Source organism: Cordyceps fumosorosea (assembly GCF_001636725.1).
Source record: "Cordyceps fumosorosea ARSEF 2679 chromosome Unknown scaffold_3, whole genome shotgun sequence".
NCBI lineage: Eukaryota > Fungi > Ascomycota > Sordariomycetes > Hypocreales > Cordycipitaceae > Cordyceps > Cordyceps fumosorosea.
Window position 1 is genome coordinate 866,124 of NW_017387303.1, and position 23,095 is coordinate 889,218.

The 23,095-nt window shown below is 57.5% G+C and overlaps 11 protein-coding genes across 11 annotated transcripts; 5 read left to right on the plus strand and 6 right to left on the minus strand.

The window, feature by feature from the left end:
* Positions 1–118: 118 nt before the first annotated feature.
* On the minus strand, positions 119–2,077 carry ISF_01963 (Major facilitator superfamily transporter; the record flags this gene model as incomplete). The annotated part of the gene is made up of 3 exons (XM_018845570.1): positions 119–1,373; positions 1,435–1,730; positions 1,841–2,077. The coding sequence occupies 3 exons, from the start codon at positions 2,075–2,077 to the stop codon at positions 119–121; spliced, it is 1,788 nt and encodes a 595-aa protein (XP_018707293.1).
* A 1,230-nt stretch (positions 2,078–3,307) lies between these two features.
* On the plus strand, positions 3,308–4,084 carry ISF_01964 (Ureidoglycolate hydrolase; the record flags this gene model as incomplete). Its single annotated transcript, XM_018845571.1, has 1 exon — positions 3,308–4,084. The coding sequence occupies one exon, from the start codon at positions 3,308–3,310 to the stop codon at positions 4,082–4,084; it is 777 nt and encodes a 258-aa protein (XP_018707294.1).
* Positions 4,085–4,474: 390 nt separating this feature from the next.
* ISF_01965 (Ureidoglycolate hydrolase) lies at positions 4,475–5,634 on the plus strand (the record flags this gene model as incomplete). Its single annotated transcript, XM_018845572.1, has 3 exons — positions 4,475–4,594; positions 4,702–4,945; positions 5,024–5,634. 3 exons carry the CDS (start codon positions 4,475–4,477, stop codon positions 5,632–5,634), a joined length of 975 nt encoding a protein of 324 aa, XP_018707295.1.
* Positions 5,635–6,011: 377 nt separating this feature from the next.
* On the minus strand, positions 6,012–6,451 carry ISF_01966 (Ribosomal protein L44e; the record flags this gene model as incomplete). Its single annotated transcript, XM_018845573.1, has 2 exons — positions 6,012–6,051; positions 6,114–6,451. 2 exons carry the CDS (start codon positions 6,449–6,451, stop codon positions 6,012–6,014), a joined length of 378 nt encoding a protein of 125 aa, XP_018707296.1.
* A 1,265-nt stretch (positions 6,452–7,716) lies between these two features.
* On the plus strand, positions 7,717–8,805 carry ISF_01967 (Coatomer, epsilon subunit; the record flags this gene model as incomplete). The annotated part of the gene is made up of 4 exons (XM_018845574.1): positions 7,717–8,110; positions 8,179–8,321; positions 8,387–8,625; positions 8,697–8,805. 4 exons carry the CDS (start codon positions 7,717–7,719, stop codon positions 8,803–8,805), a joined length of 885 nt encoding a protein of 294 aa, XP_018707297.1.
* A 193-nt stretch (positions 8,806–8,998) lies between these two features.
* Positions 8,999–9,727, minus strand: ISF_01968 (hypothetical protein; the record flags this gene model as incomplete). The annotated part of the gene is made up of 1 exon (XM_018845575.1): positions 8,999–9,727. One exon carries the CDS (start codon positions 9,725–9,727, stop codon positions 8,999–9,001), a length of 729 nt encoding a protein of 242 aa, XP_018707298.1.
* A 435-nt stretch (positions 9,728–10,162) lies between these two features.
* Positions 10,163–10,850, minus strand: ISF_01969 (Multiprotein bridging factor 1; the record flags this gene model as incomplete). The annotated part of the gene is made up of 2 exons (XM_018845576.1): positions 10,163–10,462; positions 10,689–10,850. 2 exons carry the CDS (start codon positions 10,848–10,850, stop codon positions 10,163–10,165), a joined length of 462 nt encoding a protein of 153 aa, XP_018707299.1.
* A 704-nt stretch (positions 10,851–11,554) lies between these two features.
* On the plus strand, positions 11,555–13,492 carry ISF_01970 (hypothetical protein; the record flags this gene model as incomplete). Its single annotated transcript, XM_018845577.1, has 1 exon — positions 11,555–13,492. The coding sequence occupies one exon, from the start codon at positions 11,555–11,557 to the stop codon at positions 13,490–13,492; it is 1,938 nt and encodes a 645-aa protein (XP_018707300.1).
* Positions 13,493–13,847: 355 nt separating this feature from the next.
* On the minus strand, positions 13,848–16,646 carry ISF_01971 (RNA recognition protein, RNP-1; the record flags this gene model as incomplete). Its single annotated transcript, XM_018845578.1, has 5 exons — positions 13,848–14,873; positions 14,927–15,090; positions 15,150–15,190; positions 16,231–16,524; positions 16,603–16,646. 5 exons carry the CDS (start codon positions 16,644–16,646, stop codon positions 13,848–13,850), a joined length of 1,569 nt encoding a protein of 522 aa, XP_018707301.1.
* A 420-nt stretch (positions 16,647–17,066) lies between these two features.
* Positions 17,067–19,386, plus strand: ISF_01972 (Rab-GAP/TBC domain protein; the record flags this gene model as incomplete). Its single annotated transcript, XM_018845579.1, has 7 exons — positions 17,067–17,087; positions 17,150–17,327; positions 17,425–17,434; positions 17,496–17,633; positions 17,702–18,141; positions 18,193–19,055; positions 19,129–19,386. The coding sequence occupies 7 exons, from the start codon at positions 17,067–17,069 to the stop codon at positions 19,384–19,386; spliced, it is 1,908 nt and encodes a 635-aa protein (XP_018707302.1).
* Positions 19,387–19,993: 607 nt separating this feature from the next.
* Positions 19,994–21,850, minus strand: ISF_01973 (Lipopolysaccharide-modifying protein; the record flags this gene model as incomplete). The annotated part of the gene is made up of 1 exon (XM_018845580.1): positions 19,994–21,850. The coding sequence occupies one exon, from the start codon at positions 21,848–21,850 to the stop codon at positions 19,994–19,996; it is 1,857 nt and encodes a 618-aa protein (XP_018707303.1).
* Positions 21,851–23,095: the final 1,245 nt, after the last annotated feature.

Genomic DNA, 23,095 nt, shown 5'->3' on the forward strand with positions numbered 1-23,095 from the left:
CAGTGCTCATATTCGCCCGCGGGCGATATTTATCCCAATATTTTTCTAGACCCGAAATTTCTTGGTAATGCAAGTCATCTATGTGGTCAATTATTGCAGCATCTCATGTCTATATCATTTAATCATCTTCTTCGTCACCGTCTAGCCAGATCTCGTGGCCATCCCCCTCCTTGACCAGCAAGCTCGCCAGGCACGCGCCGACCGAGACACCGCTGAGCGCCCACCACACCAGGCCAACATAACCCCTGTTCAGGCCGAAGCCGTACACGGGACCACCGATTACCGGGCCGATGGTCCGGGCCGCGCTACTCACGCTCTGTCCCAGCCCGTGAACCGTTCCCAGCACGCTCGGGTGCGGCGACCCGTTATTGATCAGTATCGCCATGCTCGGCAGCGCAAACGTTCTCCCGACCACCTGCAGCAGCAGCACGCCGCAGATGGCCAGCCACACGGCCAGCCCAGCCTTGGCCGCCGGCGCCTCCGCGGTGCTCGGCACCACCGACAGGTATGGCACGACGAAGTAGGCGAGCGGGAAGCACAGCAGCGACAGCCGCCAGGAGCGCACGGTGCCGAGGCGCGCGGACAGGTTCGGGTACAGGAACAGCTGCATCAGGATGCCGATGACGCCGAGGATCGCCATGGCGGCGCCGACGCGCTGCGGCGGCATCCCGAGGCCGCCGGTGAAGCGGAACGGGAGGTGTCGCGGTGGTGGGGGTGGGGAGGAGGAGGGGTCGTAGACGGGGGTGGAGAGGAAGACGAACCACAGCGCGTTGAAGGTGCCGATGTGAAAGGTCAGGAAGAACTGGGCGAAGAAGGTGAGGGCGACGTTGCGGGTGAAGATTTGGTGAAAGGGGAGGCGCTGGGTGTAGCGCGCCCCCCTGCGACGACGGTGTGGTGCTTTCGCGCCGCCGCGTACGGAGGAGGCGGTGGATGACCGACCGGCCTCGGTGTCAGAGGCGCCGGCGCCGGCGAGCTCGACGTCGTGGGTGGCGAGCGCGGCGTACTCGCCACGCTCATCAGCGTCGCCGCCTTTCCGGCTGCCGCAGCACCGTCGGGTGAGCGCGACGAGGCGGGCGCCGAGCCGCAGGCCAAGGTCGGGCGGGTCGTCGCGCAGGGCGTCGAGGGTCTCGTGGATGCCTAGCCAGACGGCCGCCGCCGCCGCCGCCAGGAATGCGGCGCTGACGACATTGGGTAGCGCGTAGGGGTAGTCGCGGAGCAGGCGCACGCGGCCGAACAGCGCCGGGTAGCTGCCGGCAGGGTCGGACAGGAGGCCGCCGAGGATGGGGCCGATGATGACGCCGACGTTGAAGGTCATTGGGAGGAGCATGAAGGCGCGGGGCTGAAACTTTTTCTCCCGGACGATTTCGCTGATCCTGCAAGGCACGTTCGGGTGAGCTTGGTTCTTCTTCTCAATCACAATACGGGGGCACGCACATGGTCCGCATCACGCCAATGTTGCCGTTGGTGGCGCCGCCGAGGGTCCGGAAGAGCAGGGCCTGCCAGAAGGTGGTGGAGAAGCCGAAGCCGAGGCAGGACAGGCTGGTGCCGACGAGGCCGATGAGGAGGACGGTCTTGCGGCCGGCGCGCGGGGAGTCGGCGACGCGGCCCCAGAGCAGGGCGGTGATGAACTGGGCGGCCATGAAGCTGGCGTGCATGATGCCGGCCTGGGTGGCGATGGTGGAGGCGGGGAGGGAGGGGTCGAACCACTTGAGCTGGTAGTACATGTAGGCCTGTTGGTTTTGTGAGGGTTAGTGCATATGCCTGGGAGTCATCTTGAGCGTTGTTGGTAGTCCTGGCCGTTGAAGTCAACCAACGGTCAGTAGCGCGCGCATCTGCTTACCTGCAACGAGGTCTGCACCAGAGGCTCGCTCAGCCGCGACAGCGTCAGGATGGCCAGCTGCCGCTTCTGCGGCAAGTCCTTCCACCCGACGGGCTTGTTGCTGGCATCCTCCTTGGAGGCTGCCGGCTCGGAGGCAGCAGCAGCATCGCCACCGCCGGTGAGGACGGGCGGGAGCACGCCATCCGGGTCGTCGAGCGAGGGTCGTGGCGTTTGGCGGCGGTCAGAGCTGTTTCTCATGGCGAAGATGACTTCGCGTACCGCATTATACGGTGGTGATCTTTACAGAAAACAAAAAGTGTGTTATGCATGTTGAGGAAGGAGGAAAGATTTAGCTTTGTCGTTGCGAATTTTGGAGACATGAACTAGGCAGGTTTACCAGCATCGGTGCCGGGGCCGGCAGATGGATGGATGGTGGAGGCAATTCGTAGAGTCTGAATTCTTGGGCATCGAAGGTTACGAGTGCATTTTAGAGGGTTATGGAATTATGCACGGATAAACCATCTAGATTCTATAACAAAAAGGACATGACGTCTATCAGAAAATTTTCATATCTTGTCACGTCCTTGGTGAAAATGCCCGTGCAAACGGACGGAAATGCCATTCCTCGGGCGTGGCGTCGGAATACCGAATCCGCCACTATTCAAGTTAGTTAGTAGCAGCGCCACTACAGGCAGGCTGCAGGGCGATGCAACAACGGTCCTGCAGTTGCTCGCTCGGGCCTCGCGAATCAAGAGCCTGTCGAATGTCAGATTTACTCATCCTAGGATGAGCGGGCGTCTCTTCTGGGTGGTGGGCATGTTCTTGGCTGGGTGTGCATGGGGATGGGGGCTTAATATACATCATATTAAGCAGACAATACTAGTCATCAGGAAAAACTGAACAACCCAGCGAGGAGGAAAATTGTAGGAAGAGCCTCGATTGCGTTGCAGTGACGCCATCGCGATACCGGAGCGGCGGGCGAGCCTAGACTGCCTGCCCAACTCACGCCAGACCCGAGGAGCGGCGACAACACGCCCGAGGGATATTTTTCATCTCGCCGAAATCTCATTTACTTCGTGCGTCTGCTCTGCGTAGTACAGCCGCCCGTCTGCGCCGACTCGCGCCGCCGTCCGCCGGGTACCTGAACCCGGCCGCCCCCGGAACCGGAGGGGGCAGCCTCGCCTAGGCCGTCAGCGCTCGGAGCTCTCCGGTGGTTGCACTACAGCAGTGTGCAGCATCTCATCCACGCGCCGCCGCAGCTCAACAAATCAATCCAGTCTCGTATCACTCATTGCGCACTTTCCTGTACTTTTCTTCTCTTTCGTTTTTTTTTTTTTTTTCACATTCTACCTTGCACAAGATAATTCATCGGAACCTGCAGCTGCAGACCAGCCACCCCATAATCTCTCTCCATCATCCCATCTACAAATTCATCCCCTCTCCCACTTCTTCCTCCTTCTCACCACCATCACAGCAACACACACACTCATGGCCGCACGCAAGATCCAAGTCGGCCACCTCGACGTCCGCGTCACCGCCGAGCCCCTCACCCCAGCCGCCTTCGCGCCCTTCGGCGACGTCGTCTGCAACCCGCGGCCCGACGTTCTCCCCTCCGCCACCGCCTCCTCCCGACGCGCCGCCTCCGCGCCGCTTCCCGCCAACGCCGTCTCCGCCAACCAGGGCTTCGCCATCCAGTACCGCCGCGTCAGCCGCGTCGCCAACCTCTACGCCTCCTCGCCCGCGCCCAGCCGCCACCCCGGCGAGCCCGTCACCAGCCTGTTCGTGTGCGCCGCCCGGCCTCTCCACAGCAGCAGGACCAGGCAAACGGCCGAGTTTGTCGTCCGCCACCTCGAGCGCCACCCCTTCACCGCCCAGACCTTTTCCCCGCTCGCCTCCTCGGCCTCGCTGTACCTCGTCATCGTCGCGCCGAGCCTGCCCCCGGCCGTGGGGGACGGCACCGAGGAGATGGCCGTCGCGGCGCCGCCCGGGGCCACGCCCGGCCGCGGCCTGCCGAACTTGAAGGAGCTCCGCGCGTTCGTGGGCACGCGCGCGCAGGCGGTGACGTACGGGGCGGGGACGTGGCACGCGCCAATGGTGGTGCTCGGCGCGCCGGGCACGACGCTGGACTTTGTGGTGTCGCAGTTTGCGAGCGGCGTGGCTGACGAGGACTGCCAGCTGCTCGAGTTTGAGGCCGAGGGGCGGCCGGAGCCCCAGCTCAGGGTGCAGATTCCGGTTTCAAATTTACCGACGATGGAGAAGCTGTAAAGAAAATGGTACCTTTTTTAGCAAATGACGATGTCGGCTGTATATATATGTATGCATGTGTGTCTCGGCAACATCCGAGCAATGCAGCATTTGCATACTGACCAACCCGGGTTACCCCTCAAAAGCATTATTCACGTACATAGAGTCACTTATTAAAGTAAAATTACTATAAATAAAAACACGCTACAATCACTTGGATTCCATTCTTGGCCAATTCACGATAGCCTCGTAACCGATTAGTCATCTATCTCCCTGCCGTAACTACTCCTTGGAACTCCGCCACGACATTGGAACCCTCTTCTCGTTCGACTTCTGTACAGAGTTCTCACGAGAGTTGACTCGACAAATTTCACTCAAATCTCATACTTTTCATAGTTCTAAAAAGCCATCATGGCCCCTGACCTGGTCTCCGTGGACGCGCGCAACAAGCTGGAAGACTTGTCCGGCATCGTCATCCAGCCCGGCGAGAACCCGTACGAGGTCTTTATCAAGGCCTGCAACGACAACCATGTACGTGCTCTCATTTTACATCACCACATATCAGTATAGACTTTCTTCCTAAGGAAGTCTTCAGCCCGCACTCGCCAAGGCTAGCATAGTCCTTACAATTCTACCAGACCGAGATTCAGGCCCTCTACGAGACTCATCGTGTAAAGCGCAACGCCCAACAACGGGAAAAGTTCCTCACCGCGGACTTCAAGGAACTCGTCATCGACCAGTACCTGCTGCGCCTGAACGACCCGTCGGTGCAGCCCGGCTTCCGCGACGAGCGCAACTGCCTCGTCTTCTGGGCCCGGCCGCCCGAGCACGTCCTCCTGCTCGCCGCCAAGGTGCAGCAGATGCTCCAGCATACAGCCCCTGGTATTTTCAACCGGCCCCAAAACCCGAAATTGCTAGCGGACGAGTGACGACGACTAACCGGCCTCTTCCTCTGATCAGACATCTGGCTCATGCCGCTGCACAGGATGCACCTGACGACCCTCGAGGTCGCCTTCTCCAAGACGCCCGCCGAGATCGCCGCCCTCACCGCCGTCCTCCGGCCCGCGCTGCCCTCCATCGTGTCCCACACGCACCGCCACCGCGCCCGCCTCGTCAAGCCCTTCCTCTCCTACGACCTGTCCGCCTTTGCCCTCTCCTTCCTGCCCGCCTCCGGCGAGCCGCCGCTCTCGCCGGCGCCGTCCGGCATCGACGACCTCCCGCCCGCCGAGGACGTCGGCGACGGCTACACCTACCACCACCTCCGCCGGGACGTCTTCGACAAGGTGCGCGCCGCGGGCGTCGAGGTCGCCTCGAGGTACCAAGTCCCCAGCGCGCACATCACGCTCGGCCGCTACCTCGGCGCCGCCGACCACGACACGCCTGCGAAGCGCCGCCGCTGGGTCGAGGCCGTCGACGCGGTGAACCGCTGGCTCGAGGAGGAGGTCTGGGACAAGCCGGGTGCCGATTTCACGGGAGAGTGGATCGTCGGGCAGGAGCGCGGGCTGGACGCGCGCAGCGGGACGCTGTGGTATGGCGGTGGAAGGACCATTCAGGTCGGGGAAGGCTTCTAGCGGCGGCCAGCCAGCCCCTCGGAAAGCACCTAGAAACATATAGATAGCACATCCTGGTAAGCAGAGTAGACTATAGAGCCGGGGACAATAGAAGAGCCACATATCACAACTTGATCCATCCGTGGTGCACTTTTGATGTGGCTTTTGGTGATTTTTTTGAATTTGTAGATTCACTCCGCGTGAAGCTGCTATTTTAATGACATAGAGAATTTCATTCCTTTTTGTTTTATAATGCGTTCCCTATGAACCATCCCTCAATCGAGGACATGAACCCTCCCCTTCGCCAGATTGTTCCATATGCCCAAATGCAAGTCAAGGAAAGCACGAACAAAGCGTGAGAAACCCCAGTATAAAGTTTTTCGTTTCGGTCTCGACATTTAGAAAACAAGAGCAGCACCCTTGGTCTTCTTGTCACCACTGTACAAAACATCCCGGTTAGCACATCATTCCTGCCATGCATTAAAGGAAAGAAGACGTACCCCAGCTCAAAGTGCTTGCAGCGCTTCAGGGCCAGCTGGCACTTGGTCTTGCACTTGACGCACTCCAGTCTCAAGACAACCTTCTTGGTGGTCTTGGCCTTCTTGTGGAAGACGGGCTTGGTCTGACCACCGTAACCGGACTGCTTGCGGTCATAACGACGCTTTCCCTGGGCGAAAAGCGAGGCCTTGCCGGCCTTGTACTGGGTGACCTTGTGCTGGGTGTGCTTGCGGCACTCCTTGCCCTTGCAGTACGTGTTGCGAGTCTTGGGAATGTTGACCTGTGTCCAAATCGAGTCAGTATTTCGTGGAGCGTGGGTAGGCGGAGCGGTCGCGCGCATCTCGGGTATAGGATGCAGAGTTTGACGGTTCAGATGTCGATCGGTCGTTGTCCGGCTCGCACGAGACGTCGTGTTTCCTCGGGCGTTTCTTCGATGCGTATTGCCTCGGTCAATTCAGACATATTTCTGGGTTTTTTTCGGCTGGTGAATAGCGAGAAGATCGATTAATTGGTCGTCCAGGTTAGCGCACAGCGATATGAAGTTGTCACAAGTCCATCTGTCTTGATTGGCGTCGTCGTCGTCGTCGGCATTCGAGAGGAAAAACGTGTACTTGTGCGTGCGCGGGCCGTCCAGTCGGTAGATCATTATGTGTCGTCAAGCTCTGCATCGCATACCACGAGCGCTATCGAGGGTCGTAGGCACGTACCATCTTGACGACGCTGTGTGGATGTCGTTACCGTTGTTTGGTGATGCAAAGTTCCCAAGGACGGGGCGAAATTAAGAGGTTTTGGTGATTTCTCGGTTTGTGGGAAACTAGGGTCGACGCCATGCCTGATTAAGCGTGTGGCTAGTGCGGCAAACGTGCGCCGCAGTCTTCTCGCCAAAGACTATGCCCCGCTGTCGCACGTGATCTATTGTGGCGCATGAGACGGTAGTGGGGCGGGCCTTTCTCCGAGCCTGTTGAATCTGGCGATGCCGTTAACATGTAGTGCTGTGTTTGGAGGCGTTGGATTAACAATTGTCGTTGAGGCAATGAGAGTAAAACGATATTAACGTGATCTCGTGCAGAAAGTCGGTCAGAGCACGAATTCTCCTCGCTCCCACGTCAAGAGCTGCTCGAACAGCATGGCTGACTGGTTGGCTCACGAATCCGAAAATAAATAGTAATCGTAAACTTTATGTACATCAATTCGATATGCGACAAAGAGTTTATTTGATTCTCGTATGATGTTGCGTCTGCTGTTGTTCAGGGATTCAAAGGAGTCTGGTTGTTTCCAGCGTTGGAGACAGGTGTAGCGTCCGAATCATCGAACTACAATGCTTAAGATGAGCAATTGCTACAAAAGGACCAAATTTCCCAGAATTGATAGGAGGCAAGCATGGAATTAAAAAACTCGAAAAGGCCAGATAAAGGCGCAATTGAAGCCCTGCTGCGTGTTCTCAAGTTCCGTCATCAAATTCAGGGTAGCAGTTACAATCACGTGGAGCCTTTGGCCAGCAAGCTCCTGCGATTTGCGTGGTTGTCCTCTGGCGGGAGACCCCACGTATCGAGATGCCAACGACATGCTGATAGCTTCTCCAACATCATACACACAGCCGCAACCATGGATCCCTACTCTGCCGAAGGCGAACTGATCAACATCCACAACCACTTCCACCAGGGCCAGTACCAGGAGGTCGTCGACTTTGACACATCGTCCTTTTCGCCCGAGAACAAGCTGCCAGTCCGCCTCCTGGCCCTGCGCTCCCGCATCGCGCTCGGCCAGGCGCAAGAGGTCCTCGCCGACGTCAAGGGCGCATCGGAGCCCGAGCTCCAGGCTGCAGGCGCCCTGGCCCAGCAGGCGCTCGGCAAGACGGATGCGGCCGTCGCCACGGTCGAGAAGCTCGCCGCCTCGCACGCCGACAACGTCGCCGTGCAGGTCATTGGCGGCACCGTCCTGCAGGCGGCGGGCAAGTCGGAGGATGCGCTGGCTCTGCTATCACAACACCAAGGAAGCCGTAAGCAGCGAGACCCCCCTATCCACGAATATTCGCACCTGGCCCGATTGTTAACAGAGCTTGCACAGTTGACGCCGTCGCCCTGATCGCCCAGATCCACCTCCAGCAGAACCGAACGGACCTTGCCATCAAGGAAGTCACAGCCGCCAGACGATGGGCCCAAGATAGTCTACTTGTCAACCTTGCCGAGTCTTGGGTCGGCCTGCGGGTGGTAAGAAGCGGAATCCAAGCCCCGGGACGACAAATGTAAAGCAAGCCGCTAACCCCGAAGCTCAGGGCGGTGAGAAATACCAGCAAGCGTTTTACGTCTTCGAGGAGCTCGCTCAAGCACCCGCTACATCGTCGATTAGCAGCCTCGTATCGCAGGCCGTTTGCGAGCTGCATCTGGGCCGCACCGAAGAGGCCCAGGCCGCGCTGGACCAGGTCATCAAGAAGGCCCCCGAGTCGACCGACGCGATCGCCAACCTCCTGGTGCTCAAGGCCGTGTCTGGCGCCGACACGGACGAACTGACAGCGTAAGCTATATACCTTTGCACTCTTGCGGGCCGGATGCGTGTATGGACTTGGCTAACTGTGCCCCGTATAGCAACTTGAAAAAGGTTGCGCCCAACCACCAACTGCTCGTGGACTTGGAAGAAAAGAGCGCCGCGTTTGATGCGGCGGCGTCTAAATACTCTGCCAAGGTTGCAGCATAAATAGAATAAACGGAAAGCGATGATTTATAAAACGGGGGAAAGAAGGACGACCGTCTTGACGACGCACAGCGTATTAGGTAGAGAATGGTCTGGCTACATGTGCCGCCCGCCAACTACTCTATTAACTGTCATAATATATAAGAAGCAACACAAATGGCATCTTGTCCTGCAAGTGAGGTCCTTCCGGTGTAGGCTAAATCATTGGAACAGAACCTTCATCGGCAAGAGCAAAGCTAGAATCCGATGTATCGCTTTCGAGCTCCTCATCCGGTATCCAAAGCTGTTGCCTGACGCTATTCCAAAGCGCCGCGACTTCAGCAGGCGATCTCTTCTCACGCTCGCCTCCCGTAAACAGCCTTCCCCTTCTACTTCCCCGCCGTTCTTGCTCGTGGTGGCGCAACGCCGCTTCGCGCCGCTCCTTGTCCATTTCCGCACCGGACACCGGCGGCTGCTCATCCAGACACCGCGTCAAGCTGCTCCCTCGCGCAAAGTACCGCTGATAGTCGAGGAACGTGGGGCAGTCGTTGTCGACGCCCAGGTCGTGCGGGCGCGGTGGCGGCGGCGGCGGCGGCGGGGACGATTGAGCCGCGAGAAGACCGCCGTGTAGCTTGTAGGACGAGGCGGTCGACCGGATCGTGGTGGCGGAGCCGTCGTCGCTGGTGGACAGCCCGGAGGACCGCTGGCTGACGTGGCCGGCTGAGGAGGACTCGATCCAGGCGACGATGGAACGGACGCTGCGGTTCGGGCTGTGGTGGCTGGAGCCGGAGGCGAGGCCGACGGTGGCGCCACTGCGACGGCCGAGGTTGTAGGAGAAGCTGCCGGGGATGGCCTTGAGTTCGCGCTTGCGGTCGACGATGCTGTTGGGGGAGCTGGTCACGGAGCTTGGGGCGCGGTCGCCAGACACTTCGGGGTCAAGCTCCATTTCGTGAGTGGGTTTCTCTTTCTCTGGTACTGAGAGAGAGAAAGGGAGTGATGGGATGTGCGGCGAAAAGAAAGAAGCTTTCCATGCCATCTCGTGCGGATGAGTCCATTCACTGTAAGGTGAGCGACATCTGAGCAAGCGGGCATCCGCGAGCAGGCATAGTCCATTGGGGTATAAACGAGCCATAACTATTTCTCCGTTTTGCTAACATGCTAGTAAAAATATCTATAAGTTCCTCTCTATTGAACCGGATTTGATTTTGAACTCCCAAGCATTTCTGATGGCTCAGGGCGCACAGTCAGTCCATCACTTTGGATATCCCCAACTTTTGCGTCCCTTTCTTGTCCCTTGTTTGTTTTTTGTTCAATTTCAGTCGCTTACATTGCCCGTGCATTCCCATATAGAAACATCATCTCCCCATGTCAGACGTGTCGCCTATTTCTTCTTAGCAAACTTGGGAGCGCCAATGTCGCTGCCGCGCAGCTTGACGTTGAGGATGCGCTCCATGTTGGCAAGGACCTTTTGGTCGGGGGCGGCGGTGCCGCGCTCAAAGTCGGCGACGATGGTCTGGGTGGTGTTGCACTTGGTGGCGAGGTCCTTCTGGGTCATCTTGGGCTCCATCTTCTGGCGGGCCTGGGAGATGACGTCGCCGACGGTCTTGCCGATGGTGTTGGGCTTGACGATGTCGTCGGAGCGGTCGACCTTGGTGAGGCGCTGGCCTTCGCCGGAGCCGGTCTGAGGGAAAACGAGTTAGTTGAGAATGCTGGAGGGCAGAAGGGCACGGATTGACGGGAAGGGAAGCGTCGGTCTGTCGATTACGCAGACTCCTGCGGCCAGACAAACTATCGGCAATAGGCGTTTGTCCAGAGTGTAGCAATGGAGGTCACGCGCGGGATGGGTGGCGGGGGGTTTCTGCTGTCTCTCGCCTCGCTGGGGGCGATGAGGCAGATTTCGGACATACCGAGTTGGCGGAAGAGTACTTCTTCTCAGTGCTGATGGCGGCGCCGGATCGCTGCGCGGCGTTGAGGGCGGACTTGCCGCGGACGACCGTCTCGCGAGGGCCAGCACCGGGGCCACGGACGCGGCTGCCGATCTTGGTTTGAGTATCCCAGTCCTCAGACATTGTGATGGGTGTGGTGTTGTTGGCGGGGTTGAAAGTGATTTGGTGGGGGGGGGCGGTATCGGTCGAGGGAATCGAGTGGGCGTTGAGCGCGCGGTGAAGAGAGGGTTTTTTGTTACTGAAAAAGATGCAGGTGTGAATGGGAAGCTGGACGAGATAAAGATGGGGACGAGTCACTGGTCCTTTCGTAATATATAATCCCAAAGGGTTGATGGGATCGGTGGGGAAAACCGCAAGTCAAGTTGGCCTTTGAGTCAACCGGCGGCGGTAAGACGAGCAGCGCCACCGGGTGGTGGGTGCTTTGTTTTTTTGCCTCTGTCGGTTTGGGCCGTTTGTTCCAGCGGCTCGCTCGAAATCTAGCACATTCCATACGCTATCACGCACGCTATTATATTTTTGGCAGACTGATTTGAGTTGGCTTGAGCGCACTAACTTTAGTAGTTACAGGCTGACCTAATCTGGGCGAAGACAGACGCCAAACACCCGCTATGACGGTATGGCCCCAGCCTCGACTCCTGCGCGGCCTGAGACGACATGCGTGTTTGCAGCCTTTCTTGCGGTCCTCAGTGTGCCGGTTCACCTCATTCTTCTTTAAGAATCACACAACGCCATGATATCACGCTCAATGCCTTGATGGACAGCACAGGAAGAAACTCCTGAAGCCAACCCTCTAGCCAAGTGACGGCGCTGCGCAAGCCGAGCCCTCAATGGACAGTATCGACGACTCACCGCTGTCGCTGGCCGTTGTTCGCCTCGCCGACTACGCTGACCAGCTCTTCCAAAACGGACAGGCCGGATATCTACCCGTTGTCGCGGGCTGTGCCTTGTACTACTCGATCTTTGGAAGCCAGAGCGACGTCGCCATTATCGCCGCCGTCGCGTGTCTGACCTCGACCGAAACATTCTGGCCGCTGCTCACCCGCCATGTATATTTAATCCTTGGTTCCGCCCTGCTGGCAGTGTGTGGTGTCGTCGTGCTGCGTCTCGCGACTATCGCGGCTCCCCACCTCTTTTCTGCTGACAACTCAGCGGCACAGTGGACAGACTCTGCCGGCAGCGTCTTCATCCCCAGCCGCACCACCCACACCCGCTTCTTCCCCCAGAAGCACGCATTTGCTTACTCTTACCTGACCATCGGGGCTCCCATTGGCCTGCGCGCCGCCAACGTTAACGGCATTCTCGCCGTCGACCCGCCGCCCGCTTCGGCCCGTAGGTGGTGGGCGCGGTTGCTGACGTCGCCGCCCTACGCGGTCCACGCTGCCGACTACCTGGCCCGAGGGGGACCGGGCCGGGTCGGCCTGCGCGGCAAGCTCGACGAGTTCCTCGCGAGCCAGGGGGTAGACCCCCGCGACTACCCGCACGCATTCTTGGTCACGGCCCCCAGGTTCCTTGAATACAGCTTCAACCCGGTGTCGTTTTGGTACCTCTACTCGCCTGACAAGGTCCTGTCCGCCATGATTCTTGAGGTGAACAACACGTTTGACGAGCGACGGCCATACCTCGTCTTCCGCGACTTTGACCAGGAGGCGAAGCGCATCCAGTCGCAGGACCCTCCCACATCGGCGACCGACGAAGCACCTGCTGCCAGAATCTCCGCATCGTTCAAAAAGGACTTTCACGTGTCGCCGTTCAACTCCCGCAAGGGTGCGTACTCCGTGCTCGCCAAGGACCCCCTCGGCCCCGGCATGGCTACCTTTCGCGGCCTGGACGTCACCATCAACTTGACGTCCTCCAAGGGGCACCCCAAGCTCGTCGCGCGCCTTGTCAACCAGCACGACGCCATCGACGTGGCCGGCATGACCGGGCTGCGCAAAGTTCTCTTCTTGTGCCGCTGGTTCTGGATCGGCTTCGCAACCTTCCCCCGTATCGTCAAGGAGGCCGCCGTGCTCTTCTTCCGCCGCCGCCTGCACGTCTGGTACCGCCCCGAGCCGCTCCCGGCGAGCCTCGGCCGACACGCCACCGCCACGGAGCACCGTCTCGAGACCGTCTTCCGCAACTACCTGCGCCACCGCGTCGAGTCGTCACCCGAGGCTATCCGCGTCCGCTACGTCCCCAGCGGCATCTCGACCGCCACTACCGCCACCGAAGACTTGGTCTTCGCGTCAAAGACGGCATCGACAGCGTCGTCGTCCGCCTGCGACGCCGAGATCCGCGTGCTGACGCCCGTCTTCTACGCTCGCTTCGTCCACTACGCGCACGACCTCGAGGGTCTCTTCAACGAGCTGGCCGAGAGCTGCACCGTGGCCGTCGACCGGCCCGATGTGCTACCGCGCATCTTTCTCAAGGCGGGCCTGCCGCCGTCGCCGCTGCACTCGTCGGGCATCGGCGAGTACGTCGCGTTCAAGCTGATCCAGACCCTCCGCCGCACGCCTGAGCCGATCCGTCGGCCCAAAACGTCAGCGGAGGCGGGCGCCCCCTCGTCGCGAAAGCCGGTGGACATTCGCGGCTTTCGCATCTCCCCCATGGACGCATACGTGCTCGAGCACGGCGGCGACGCGCTCAAGAGCGAGTATCGGTCCGCAGTGACTCGCGAGTTCCTGGCGGACCGATTCTTCCTGGGTAGCTTGGAGATTATGGCCGTTGCGGAATTCTTGGTCCGCGCCGGGATCGCGTATGCCTTCGTCTCGGCTCTGTTCCCTGCGTAGGCAGCAGTGCTATGCTGGGCCGGTGCAGAAGCCGTATGCCGCCGGGCAATGTACAATATCACTACTTTATAGAACCACGATGCTACATTTTTAGATTTTTTTTGGTGCCGCATCGCGTAACTGCAGAGTATATTTCACAAAATTAAAGAATTAGACAGAATTTTCATCGCAGAGTGCCACCGCCGTGATTGACATTGTCCGGCAGCCCCAGTTAACCCAGAAGCTGCAGCTATTATAGATAAAATAGAAAAGAGATAGTATAATAATAATAGCAAGCACAAACCGCCCACTCCGAAAAGACAAAGAAGAAAAAAAAGACAGTAGAAAATAAAAAGCGGACTGAAATCCAGCCCCATTACCTCGCGTACGGGTGGAAACCTCTGTTGCCTCCACGGCCACCGCCGCGATAGTTGCCGCCGCCTCCGCCACGACCCGGGTTCTTCGGGCCCGTGGGGGCGTTGGCCGGAGGGGCATCGTGTCCGCCACGGCCGTAGCCACCGGGTTGTGGTTCATCATACATCCCCTCCCAAGAGGTCGCGTTGCCGCCGTGCTGCTGGCCGCCGCCCATGCCGCTGTAGCCTCCTTGGCCGCCAAAACCGCCGCGGCCACCGCGACGAGCACCTGCAGGGCCCTGCGGAGGCTGCTGCTGGAATTGGTCGAAATTGCTTCCTTCGAACCCGCTTTGGGAACCGCCGCTTCCATTGCCCTGGCTGTTGGGACTAGCACCGCCGGGCTGCTGTTGCTGCTGCTGCATCTGCTGCTGCTGCTGCATCATTTGCTGCTGCATCTGCTGCATCATCTGCGGGTTCATGTTGGCCATCATGTTGGAGCCGCCCTGTCCACCACCACCACGGCCCATCATCTGCTGCATTTGTTGCATCTGCATCATGTTCTGCCACATGGCGGGGTTCATGTTCATGCCGCGGTTCATGGCCATCTGCGACTGCATCATAGCAAAGTACTGCTGCATACGCGAGAAGTACTGCGCCATCACTTGGGGTGTCATGCCGCTGTTACCAGTGTGCTGCATGCCCTGCCCTTGATCATCTCCCTTCTTGAATTTTCCGCGCTTAGCCGCCTCTTCTTCTTCACGCAAATTGCCGCGGGGCTGCGCGCGCTTAACTTCGATGGGTTTGCCGTGAATCTCCAGAGGGATATTGATGCAAGCATCGACGCCAGCTTCGCTTTCAAATGTGACGAACCCGAACCCTCGGGGCCTTCCGGTGTCTTTGTCCATCATCAGCGTGGCATCGATGACACGGCCGAACTGGGCGAAGAATTCTCTGAATTCCGGGTCAGTGGTGTCTTGGCTGACACCACCGACAAAGATTTTGCTCGTTTTCTCTTGCTCATCGCGAGGAATGGCACGCTTGGGGTCGATCTATACCACTCATTAGACATTAACGTGATTTTGTAGGTTGCAGTCATGCTCACAATTTTACCGTCAAGGAAGTGCTCCTTAATCATAACAGAGTTGACAGTCTTGGCATCCTTGAATGTCAGAAAGCCAAATCCTCTGGATCTTCCTGAATTGCTGTCACGCATAACGGTGCATTCGACGACTTCGCCGAACTGACTGAAATAATCTCGCAGCGATTCTGAACCATGCTGATTAGCGGCGACTTGCGTTTGCTTGTGAAAAGACATCATGACTTACGGTCTGTTGTTTCCCAGTTCAGCCCGCCGATGAACATTTTGCTACATTACAGAGGTTAGCATACAGCATTTTGTGATGATAACGCTGACTGGTGATGTATTCGCAATGTAAAACAATCCATGGAAGCCGTAAGTCAAAAGCCCGAGGTGTGGGCACGTAAATGTGCTGTGTGGAAGTGGGTATTCAAGTGCTGGTGTCTGGCATGTATAATCCAAGGCAAAGTGATGCATCGCGCGAGATGATACTGGAGAGTAGCATCTCAGACAGCAATCTTGGCGTCGCGGTTTGGAGGGGTGCTTATGCAAGGCATCGTGGTTCGTTGCGGCCTGTTTCATCCGCAGGTCTGCAACGGAAGGTCGATATGTTTGTATGTGCTGACTTTGACCGGCGAGGACGATATAGACGAGTAGGGGACATGAGAGCTAGATAGCTCGTAACACGACCATCAAACAAAGTGAAGCAAAAAGGCCGCAGATCAGATATTGTCGAAAAATCCTTTTCTTTTCTTGACTGGTTCTGAACTGCTTTTTCGTCTTCTGCTATCGTTGACTGTCTGCTTGTCTGTCTTTTTCTAGGCTCATATGAATTTGGAGCGCTACTCGCCGTAGTCTGGTTACAGTCTCTTGTGAGCTGCAGGCTATTCTCCTCGGACTCTATCAGATGTATGTGTCTGAGAGCTATGAAAGACACGAGTGTCCTATGCTGTCTATGCCGAAATGGCCGGAAAGGCAGTCTTTGCATCTTCCACGAAGTACAGGCTTCGCTTCGAAGCATAGCGGCCTTGATTCTGTTCACAGTCGGGCGCGAATGCAGTGCTGCTCAGGGCAACCATCTGTATGTATAGGTTGGCTATACCAAGCTCAACATAGTGCAACAAAGCCCAATTCGAATGCACTGCCCTCTTAGACCACATCATGGCATGCCAACCAAGATTTGAAGATGAATGGTATAAGAAGCAACCCGGACCACCACGCTTTGCGACCGACGACCACGGCTTGGGGAAGGGGAAGGGAAGAGCGGGGCGCTTTCACACAAACGAAACATTGAACGTTAGGGTTTACACCGGAAGTGGAAAACTTACCCATCATCTTTGGCGCTGGCCTTGTGCACTGTACCAAGAGGAGGCGCCGACGGTTCAGGTTCCCCTTGCGGCTCGGGAGGAGCATAGCTGTTTGACGCAGGCGCAGTACTACCGCCTAGGTTGAAGTCGACATCGTCATCGTCATCGCCGCCTTCGTCCATGGCGTTGCTTGCATGATAATCAGCTGATTCGGCCGCGACAGGCTGCGCTGCTGGTACGCTGGGGGCAGCAGGTTCTGCGGGTTTGGGGGGTTGAGGGCCAGATGCGCCCTTGGGGCCGTCACCGTCCTCATAGCTGCAGTGAAATAGAATTAGTTATTGTGAGGTAGCCGGATTCAATATCGCAAATAGCGACACCTCAAAATCGACATACAGGTCCGCAAAGAGATCCTCCTCAAAGTTCTCTGCTTCAGCCATGTTACTGTTGAGGAATGATACCGGAGCTTGCGTATAATCGCGTGAATCCAGCACCGAATCAAGGCGACCAGGTTAGAATTTCAGCGCTGTATTGCCTATCGGAAAGATGCAGCTAAATCAGGTTTCAATCTCGATGGCAGATAGTCTTATTGTGAAGGATCAATGAAGAGTGAAAACTGGGAGGCCTTTGGAGAGGAGAGGAAGCGACAAACTACAAAGGCGGGCTGTTCATGGTGGGGCGTGGATGACTAAGCTGCATTTGTGGTACGGCCATCAGCTTGGCAGGCGACTCTGTGGCGGGCAGCAGCAGCCTTGGTGCAGCACCATATTCAGCAGCTGGAGCGGCCCTGAAAGAGCGGCCCTGCAGCGGCCGGGCCGCTAGAGCGCCACTGCGACACTCGCTGCGCCAACCTCAACGGAATGACCTGGCACTCTGCATCAGTACCCTCACCATACACTTCAGCGAGCACGGTCCCTCACTTCAGCTGTCGACTGATTCACAGGATGAGGCGCCGGCCGAGTCACCTGGAATCGCATTCTTGAAATATGTGGTCATCTTCAGGAAGCGGCAAGAAGCCCGCGAATTCAGTAGGTCACCGTTCTTTGCCCATTCCCCGCGCCCAGAAGCTCGTTTCTTCACGCCGCTGACAACCCCGCTGTCGCAGGAGATGGTCCAAGTCGGTACGTCTGCCATCAAAGCTATCGATTGTCCCGAGTCTGCTATAGACATATCGTAGCGATTGAATAGTTGCTAACCGAAGCGCTGTCATTCACGCAGAGCGATCAGAGTATGCTCTACCGCCCCGCTCATTGCCTGTTTCTTGAACTGCTCGGCTGACCTGCTGATAGCTCATCCTCGCCATTCTGGCGACCACAGCTCGAACGGAATACCTCTAGACGAAGTGTCACGGCCCCAGCCACCCGCGATCCCAATGCTGTCATAGGAGCGGCGTATTCCCACGCCGACATGCTGAAACTTGATGCTCTGTACGTGCTCTACAACCCTGGAGCAAGATCGCCTGTCCCACGTCGCCAATCGTTAACAGCCAATACAGGAATGCCTCGAGCCCGTCGTCACGACCCAAAACACCTCCGTCGACATCGGCGTCCAAGTCGCGCCCTGCAGATGCCTCCCCTTCCCAGAGGAACAATGCTGGCCGCAAATCGCCACCGTTCAAGAGCTACATCAACTTCCTCTCCAACACAAACGACGACTGGAACACCGAAGAAGATGAAATGGGATACGACGATGATGACGGCGATGACTTTGGATTGCCCAGTCTCTCCAATATGAAGCGAAGAAGTCGGAAAATGGCGGCCCAACAAAGCAGCAGTACACTACCGCCGACGAGCTTCAGCAATTCGTTTGGAAGCTATGGAAGACATCCGTCTGACAGTGCAGACATTGCTGTTGAACGGCCTGTCTCTTCTTATCCTATGCCACGTAAGAGTGAAGGAAAGATTCTCCGACCACAATATAAAGACATTCTCAAAGGTTCGTGCTCCATCCTGCTTCCAGATTCTTGACACTAACCAACAGCATCAGACCCTGCCAACGCATTACACCTAATAAATTACCCCTCTGTACCTAGCAACGCTACGGCAAAAGAGGCCGATATGATCAACTCTCGCATCACTCGAATAAACAAGTTCAAACGACAGCTCCAGGCAACTTCGCTATCGCTACCGGATTTGAGGGCGTTAGCTTGGTCAGGAGTCCCTGAAGAAGTACGCGCTATGACGTGGCAGCTCTTGCTTAGCTACCTGCCGACAAATAGCGAGCGTCGAGTCGCAACACTTGAACGGAAGCGAAAGGAGTACCTGGACGGAGTGAAGCAGGCTTTTGAGAGAGTTGGGTCAAACACCACAACGGGGAAATCGCGTGGTTTGGATGAGGCCATATGGCACCAAATCAGCATCGATGTGCCCCGTACCAACCCCCATATCGAGCTGTACAGCTATGAAGCGACGCAGCGTTCTTTAGAGCGAATATTATACGTCTGGGCCGTGCGACATCCTGCAAGCGGATACGTCCAGGGCATCAATGACTTGGTAACGCCGTTCTGGCAGACCTTCCTTGGTCTTTACATTGCCGACCCCGATGTCAATTCTGGTATGGACCCCGGACAACTGCCGCGGCCGGTACTGGACGCCGTGGAGGCAGACTCGTATTGGTGCCTGGCGAAGCTCCTGGATGGTATCCAGGATCACTATATTGTCGCACAACCAGGTATCCAGCGCCAAGTGACAGCGCTGCGCGACCTCACTGCCAGAATAGATTCGACGTTGTCGAAACACCTCGAAAAGGAAGGCGTTGAGTTCATTCAATTTAGTTTCAGATGGATGAACTGCCTTCTGATGCGAGAGATCAGTGTGAAAAACACGATTCGCATGTGGGACACATATTTAGTACGTTACTGCTCTTTCTTACAGGGCCATCACGCCTTAAACCTCGTGTTGTTTGGCTAACAAGTATCGCTAGGCGGAAGAACAGGGCTTCTCCGAGTTCCATCTCTATGTGTGTGCTGCACTTTTGGTCAAGTGGTCCGACAAGCTCGTGAAGATGGACTTCCAGGAGATTATGATGTTCCTCCAGAGCCTTCCCACTAAGAACTGGACGGAAAAGGACATTGAACTGCTCCTCAGTGAGGCCTTTATCTGGCAGAGCCTGTACAAGGGGTCGGCGGCGCATCTTAAGGGCGGGCCAACCAAACCACTTCTGTCAGATCTACAGCTTTAAAGCGATGCCATCTCAATGATGAAGCAACAATATGAAGGTGATCTACGTCGGTATAATACAAAGCGGCAATGGCTTTCAAACCATGGATAAAATTTTGCATGAGGGGAATGATATTTCACGAGCGGCAAGGGGTTGGGAGCAGACAAAGTATCAGACATAATGCATATATACACATTGAAATTATCCGTAACTTTGGAAACGAGCAAGTGGTAAGAGGCGCATATGGAACAATGCACAATCCTCCTAGATCTTAGCAGTTGAATGGTGTAGGATGAGATTAATTTTGAATTTCCAAGAATCGCTAAGTAGGACAAAAATATTTTCCAAAACCATCCTCCCAAATATTCCAACCTTGATAATAATACAGCATCTGCATCGCGCTTCCATCGTGCGCGTGCAGGGATATCTCTAAACAACTATGCATAACTAGTACAAAACACATCAAAACGCCGCATATGCGATCCTTTCCTCCCCCTCTGCCGAATGAAACCTCGGCTTCACATTTTCTCCCCTTCTTCCCTTGCCGTCACCCACTCATTTTCTCTCCCTCCTCTTTTCTTCCTCCGCGCCAAGCTCGTGGTAGCCGCCAGTAAGGGCCCTGCGCTGTTCAGCCCGTCAAGTCGGCGACGAACCCGAGCGCGTGGCGCTTCTCGTCGCACACGCGCGCCCACTCGAGCAGCAACCGCCAGACGTACAGACGCATGTCCTCTCTGCGGAGCACCCTCTCCGCCCAGCGCTTGCCCTCCTCCGCGACGTGCCGCGCGGCCGCGTCGCCCGGCCCGCCCTTGCCGTCCGCGAAGAACTCGAGGACCGGGTAGAGGTCCTGCAGGGTGTTGTCGAGGGGCACGAAGTGGACCCAGGGGGCGAGGCGGTCGTCGTGCCACTCGGCGTAGACGCTGGCCTTGAGTGGCAGGCTGGTGGAGAGGAGGAAGCCGCGGAAGCGCGCGCTGTACGAGTTGCCGTCGACGTCGGGCAGGAACTTGGCCTCGTACTGGCGGCTCATCGGCACGGTCGGCGCGGTGCGCAGGAAGGGCCGCAGAAAGTCGCAGCCGTCCGGGTGGCACAGCGAGGTGAAGCCGACGTCGGCGAATCGCGCGAGCCAGGTGCCGAGCGGCGCCGAGGAGGCGGAGGAGGTGTTGGAGGTGCGGCGCCGGCTGGGGTAGAGGTCGAGGGGGGGGAGGTCGAAGGCGAGGGCGCGCTCGCCGGTGCGCTCGACGCGGGCGACGGTAGTGGCGTTGAGCATCTCGACGAGGCGGTGGCGCTGCAGGTGGTACCAGGTGTGCTCGTGGGCGCGGCCGCCCGAGTCGACGCCGCGCCAGACGAGCGCGTCGCGCTTCGCCTCCCAGTCCGGCCCGTGGCCGGCGCCGCCCGAGTAGCGCTCCTCGTCGGTGAGGTACATGGCGCCGGGGATGAGGATCTCGTTGTTGAGGGACAGCTTGCAGCCGCCGAAGAGCGGGACGAGCTCGGCGGTGGTGGAGATGCTGATGGGCTCGACGAAAGAGCCGTGCAGCTGGCGCAGGTGCGGCTGCGCGCAGGGGTCCAGCGCGGCGGTCCAGTTGCGGACGTAGCCGCGGAAGGCGTACGGCGGGCGCCAGTCGGCGGGGACGGCGGCGGGCGGCGCAAAGTCCCCGACCGAGGGGACGCCGTGCGCGGGGGTGCCGGGCGGGCACGCCTTGACGGCCAGGTCCCAATAGGCGTTGTCAGCGCCGGACCACTCGGGCTCGTAGGGCTCCGGGTTGGACTCGTCGATGTGTTTTAGGCCGGTGAAGCTGGTGGTAACGTCGGCGACGGGCACGATGCTGCGCGCCTGGAGCTCGGCGTGGACGAGGGCGCTGATGTTCTCGTGCGGGACGACGATACGCGGCTCGTCCATCATGTTGATGGGCATGTCGACGTCGGGCAAATGCTCGGCGAACTCGCCGACCAGCTTGGACCAGTTCTGCAGCCAGGGCACGCGGTCCTCCTTGAGGCCCTGCATGGTGATGTTGCCGTCGCGGACCTTGACGACGAACTCGCCGGCGGCGGCGCGGGAGGCCAGGGTCGCGGCGTCGAGGGCCCAGAACGGCGCGAGGTCCTTGTAGATACGGTCAAAGTAGTCCTCGACGATGACGGCGTCGGCGGCGATGGCGGCCTCGACCCATTTGTCGAAGCCGGGCGGCGGGTGTCGGCCGCGACGCTCACGATAGCGCGCGGCGGTCGTGGGCAGGTCGTAGGAGCGTTTCGTCTCGAGGACGCGCTGGTGCTCGTCGCGGGCGTCAATCATGAGCTTCTTGATGGGGTGCATCGGGTCGTAGGCGATGGGCAGTTGTGTGCGCGCAGCCGTCCTCTGCCACATCCACACGTCGTCGCGCCATAGCGTGAACCCGGCGTAGCAGACGGCCAGCGCGAAGAAGACGGCGACGATGCGAAGGCGCAGCCGGGCAGGGAAGGCCTTGGGGTTGAGGAGCTGCGCCAAGTTGGCCATGGCAGCAGGAAGGGGCAGGGCAAGCCAAGACGATGTGATGGATAGGTCCCTTCAGTCGAGCCTCCTGTTCAAGTTGGTTGCTGGTATGTTGGCGAGCAGGGGCCCTCTGAGCTTGGTAGATTGAAGTTGAACTACTGGTAATTCGTAACTAAGGAATGAAGGAATGCGGAGGAACGAAAGGAGGAAAAAAGCGCCACCAGCAGGGGGTAACTTTAGATGAACAACGGTGCGCCCATTAGAGGCAGAATAGCGATGAAGAGCCACTAACTGGAGCGAGGAACGTGCGTACATAAGCAGATTAAGTTTTAGGGGTTGCGGCAGACCAGACTCCAGTAGTTACGTCGTCGAGAATGGAGGAACGGATACTGGGTAGATTGGGTTTGAAACATAGTGCATTGAACTTAATTCGCCGACCATTGGAGAAACCACAGAAACACGGAGATTCTGCTTGTATTTCACACTGGCGAAAGATGTACAGCGATCAGGGGGTGAGGGCTACTAGTTAGGCTTGGAGGGGCACATCTCGGCACAGGGGGATTTATTGGGCTTATTGATCCCTCTCGCAACAACCCTGAACCCTGACAGTTGCGGCAATTTTGGTTGCCTTTTTGCCTTGACAGGTGCAATAATAATAATAATAATAATAATAACAATAATAAAATTATCCCTATAACTCAGCAATACAGTCTGTAAAGGCTCAGAAACGAGGAGCAAACAGCTTTTTGTCGATGGATACGAGCTTCAAACGCCGAGTGAATTAGCGTGAGAAGTAGTTCGGAGTCTTTTTTCTTGGCAGCAAAACGCCGTGCAAGTGCTGAAACTGGTCAAGGTCTGGGAAGTTCTCGGCAAGGCTGAGCCAAGTATCGGTGGTATTGGTGCTACTTGCAAATAAAAGGAAGCCCGCCTGTAATATCTTCACTGATAATCCGTCAATAACGTCATCATCAGGTGGAGCAGCAGACGCGTAGAGTTGCGTATTCGTTACGGATAAGTATGTACGTCGGTATGTATGGCAACGAAATCGCACTGTGCAAGAAAGGGGACTCTTTGTTACACAAGCACAGAGGAGAAAGGAGGTCTAGCTAACAGCGGGTTTAAGTAAAGAAATTAAACCACCATATCTTTTGTCTACTTATGGTGGAATAAGGTACCAGTTACAGAGGAATGAGAGGGTGCCCATCATCTTTCGGCCCATGCCGCCTCCCCCGAGAAAACAATTGCTTATTGCCGGTCATGGTTATCTGA